Genomic DNA, 1,560 nt, shown 5'->3' with positions numbered 1-1,560 from the left:
TTTTTTCTCTTTCTTTTCCTTAACCTACATGTTCATTTCTACCCTTTTTTATAATAAATTTTTTGAGGGCTTTGTTCCCTTTTCACTGTACTATAGCCCATGGTTTTTTCTAAAAAATGGCTCCAAAATCACCCCCAATTTTTATTACATTTTCTGATGCATATTGATGTACTTATGCTATGTAGAAAGTTTGAGTTGATTCCGACTTCAAATTTTCAAGTTACAGCCATTTTAAAAATTAACCAATTTTTTGAAAAAATCCCTGTATGTTTAACCTTGCTTTCTTTTTTTTTTCTCTTTCTTTTCCTTAACCTACATGTTCATTTCTACCCTTTTTTATAATAAATTTTTTGAGGGCTTTGTTCCCTTTTCACTGTACTATAGCCCATGGTTTTTTCTAAAAAATGGCTCCAAAATCACCCCCAATTTTTATTACATTTTCTGATGCATATTGATGTACTTATGCTATGTAGAAAGTTTGAGTTGATTCCGACTTCAAATTTTCAAGTTACAGTTATTTAAAAAAATAAGCCATTTTCTAAAAAAATCCCTGGGCTATAGCCCATGGTTTTTTCGAAAAAATGGCTCCGAAATCACCCCCAATTTTTATTACATTTTCTGATACATATTGATGTACTTATGCTATGTACAAAGCTTGAGCTCATTCTGACTTTAAATTTTTGAGCTACGGCCATTTGAAAGTCATCAATTTGGTTCCCCTTGTCCCTGTAGGAGGAAGAATGGGATAAAGATATTCCTGATGTGTCATTGATGCGTGTTATGAAAGCTAATGCTCCTGAATGGTGGCTCATTGGTCTTGGATTAATTGGTTCTCTATTCCTCGGAGCTATGAATCCTCTTTTTGCCGTCTTCTTTGGTGAAATTATTGAAGTATTTGCTAGACCAGCTTCTGAGGTACTGGATGGACTCCATTTGTGGGCGGGGCTTTTCCTTGTAATTGGAATTACTGCTGGAGCAGGAACTTTCCTAAAAGTGAGAAAAATAATAATTTAATAAATCACTATTCCCTTCCTGTGTCTTTTCTCTCCAGTCATTTTGTTTTACGGTTGCCGGTGAGAATCTTACTGCTAGATTGAGGGAGTGGTCATTCAAAGCTGTACTGCGTCAGGAAATCGGCTGGTTTGATAATGAAAGGAACTCGTCCGGTATCCTAGCAACCAGACTGGCACAAGACGCCTCTAGAGTACAAGGGGTAAGCCAATAACTAATAAATATAATATATATTAATAAACACTTACTGTAGGCTACTGGATCAAGACTGGGTACTCTCATTGAAACTTTCGTTGGTATGTTTGCTTCACTGATAATAGCATTTGTGTACTCCTGGATGCTGACACTGGTGTTGATTGGTTTTGTCCCAGTGTTCATTATTGCTGGCTTCCTACAGCTCAGGGCCATCACCGGTCACGCTGGTGATAATAAAAAGGCATTAGAAGAAGCAGGAAAGGTTAGTTAATTGGGAGGGGCTAGTTAGTAAGAATCCTTATATTAATTATAATAATATGATAATTCATTTTTATTTTCACACGTACATGTACA

At 35.9% G+C, this 1,560-nt stretch overlaps 1 protein-coding gene across 1 annotated transcript; it reads left to right on the top strand.

The window, feature by feature from the left end:
- The first annotated feature begins 694 nt into the window (after positions 1 to 694).
- LOC105316138 (bile salt export pump-like) lies at positions 695 to 1,506 on the top strand. The gene is made up of 3 exons (XM_011410948.2): positions 695 to 993; positions 1,052 to 1,213; positions 1,265 to 1,506. The coding sequence occupies exons 1-3, from the start codon at positions 772 to 774 to the stop codon at positions 1,475 to 1,477; spliced, it is 597 nt and encodes a 198-aa protein (XP_011409250.2). The 5' UTR covers positions 695 to 771; the 3' UTR covers positions 1,478 to 1,506.
- The last annotated feature ends 54 nt before the right edge of the window (positions 1,507 to 1,560 follow it).

Source organism: Amphimedon queenslandica, unplaced genomic scaffold, assembly GCF_000090795.2.
Source record: "Amphimedon queenslandica unplaced genomic scaffold, v1.1 AMPQUscaffold_4675_Cont23347, whole genome shotgun sequence".
NCBI classification, from domain to species: Eukaryota; Metazoa; Porifera; class Demospongiae; order Haplosclerida; family Niphatidae; genus Amphimedon; species Amphimedon queenslandica.
This window is presented reverse-complemented; position numbering and strand designations above follow the sequence as displayed.

Bases quoted from the DNA above. Each gene is read 5' to 3' on its own strand.
- LOC105316138 (XM_011410948.2), top strand. From the start codon at position 772: ATGCGTGTTATGAAAGCTAATGCTCCTGAATGGTGGCTCATTGGTCTT. The intron at 994-1,051 runs GTGAGAAAAATA...TTTTCTCTCCAG, and splicing joins GAGCAGGAACTTTCCTAAAA to TCATTTTGTTTTACGGTTGC. The intron at 1,214-1,264 runs GTAAGCCAATAA...CACTTACTGTAG, and splicing joins ACGCCTCTAGAGTACAAGGG to GCTACTGGATCAAGACTGGG.